This window comes from Saprolegnia diclina (genome assembly GCF_000281045.1).
Source record: "Saprolegnia diclina VS20 unplaced genomic scaffold supercont1.42, whole genome shotgun sequence".
NCBI lineage: Eukaryota > Oomycota > Saprolegniomycetes > Saprolegniales > Saprolegniaceae > Saprolegnia > Saprolegnia diclina.
The window spans coordinates 484252-486209 of NW_008246109.1; the positions used below are offsets into that span (position 1 = coordinate 484252).

The 1958-nt window shown below is 60.7% G+C and overlaps 1 protein-coding gene across 1 annotated transcript in view; it reads left to right on the top strand.

Moving 5' to 3' along the window:
• The window catches only part of SDRG_11593 (hypothetical protein), a 4377-nt gene that overhangs the window by 1644 nt on the left and 775 nt on the right, over nt 1–1958 (top strand). Inside the window, exon 2 of the mRNA XM_008617635.1 lies at nt 1349–1943. Within this exon, the coding sequence (XP_008615857.1) occupies nt 1349–1943 (595 nt within the window). The remainder of the gene's footprint in view (nt 1–1348; nt 1944–1958) is intronic.

Genomic DNA, 1958 nt, shown 5'->3' on the forward strand with positions numbered 1-1958 from the left:
CAACTTGAACCAAAAGTGGCGCTACGATCCCGGCACCAAGCAGCTCAAGCACCTCACGCACGCGAGTTTCTGCCTCGACATGGGCTCGGAGTCCGGTACACGCGCCCATCTCTACTGGTGCGACGCTGGCAACGGTCTGCAGCGCTTTGATTCTTCCAGTGCATTTCTCTAGTTTGCTGTCGAATCTCGTATAAGACCATGATTCTATCTGCTTTGGAGGTGAACTCCCTTCCTTCTTCAAGCAGTCGCGGTGGACGCGACAAGTGCTGTCAACGGCGCTGGACGCCTGTCAAGCTAACTAAATTCAGTCTCTAAAATGTGCACTTGAGAAATCGGCAAACCAATCACAAGGTCTCGGCGCCACTAAATGTGGCTAAATGCGACTATAATCGGTATCTGCCACTTGTAAATTAGATTCAACATTAATGGCTGCTGTGGGCCTCGAACGTCGACGATAGATAGTATGCCTTGCTCCTGAGAGCTTGCTCTTTCACTGTGCGAAGTTTGAGCGATGTCATTTTTCGACGCGGTTGAGCCGGCCGAGCGCTTTGGCGCAGGCCAGGGCGGCCGAAGCGGTACAGGATTGGTCGATCTTTTTTTAGCTGGCCAATCCTATTCACGTGAATATCCGGTTACGCAGCCAAAATCGAATTGGCGGCTTGTGGAAAGGCCAACCAACTCCCAGTGAGAGTTGCGAGAGGGCAACCTTGCGATGCTACCCGACGGGATGAAGCCGAGGGCGTCCTGTTCCGACGTCGCCACACTCGGACACGCTTGCTTTCGCATTCGCCAAGGCTACCCCTCATGACGACGCGGCTGCATTGGACTGTCGCGCAACGAGGCGTCTCTTCGCGTCGCATCTGATCTATCTGGTCGTCGTCGTCCGACAGCCTCGCGCATTGGTGTGGCTGCATCACTCTACCATTTGCCATGACCACGTTCGTACTTGGCGCGCTTGCTCTCGCCACAGCTCTGTCGTCTGCCTCGCCCAATGACGCGCTTCGGGACGAGCTATCTGCGTGGAAGGCCAGCGACGCCGGTGTCTACGCGGCTGCCAACGGTCTTCTCCGCGAGCACCTCGATGGCGCGAGCGAGGACGCAGAGCTCGCTGTCTTTGCCGCCAACAAGGCCGCGGCCGCCGCGCTTCAAAAGGCGCACCCGCTCGCCGAGTTCTCGGTCGACACGCCGTTTGCGCTGCTGACGAGCGACGAGTTTGCCTCGTACATCGCGACAGCACCGCCTGCGCGCAATACATCGACGCTGCCCGAGTCGTCGAAGGGCATCTCGGTCGCAACCGGCAGCGTCGATTGGCGGACGTCGGGCTGCGTCACGCCGGCCAAGAGCCAAGGCGGCTGCGGCTCGTGCTTCGCGTTCTCTGCCGTGGCGGCGACGGAGAGTGCGTACTGCCTCGCCCACCACCGCCGACGCACGCTCTTCTCCGAGCAGCAGACGCTGAGTTGCGGTCCCGGCGACGGCTGCAAAGGCGGCTTTGAGTTTGAGTCGCTCAGGTGGATCGCGTCCAACGGCCTCTGCACGAGCGAGACGTACCCGTACACGAACGGTCAGAGCGCGACGGCGCATCAGTGCCAAGCGACGTGCCAGAAGCTGCCGATGCCATTTCTGGACGTGCCACTTCTCCGCGGCGAAGACACGCTCGAGAAGGCGCTCAACACGCAGCCCGTCGCCGTCGCCGTCGCCGCGGGCAACAGCGCGTGGCAGCTGTACAAGCGCGGCATCTTGACGGGCGGGTGCGACGGCACCATTGACCATGCCGTGCTCGCGGTCGGGTACGGCGCCGCCGAGTCGCCGTTCTTTGTCATCAAAAACTCGTGGGGCAACCGGTGGGGTGAGTTCGGCTTCATGCGGCTCCTGCGCGGCGTCGGCGGCACCGGGTTGTGCCACATTGCCGAAGACATTTCATATCCCGTGCTCCGCAAGCCGCAGTTCTACCTCGTCAC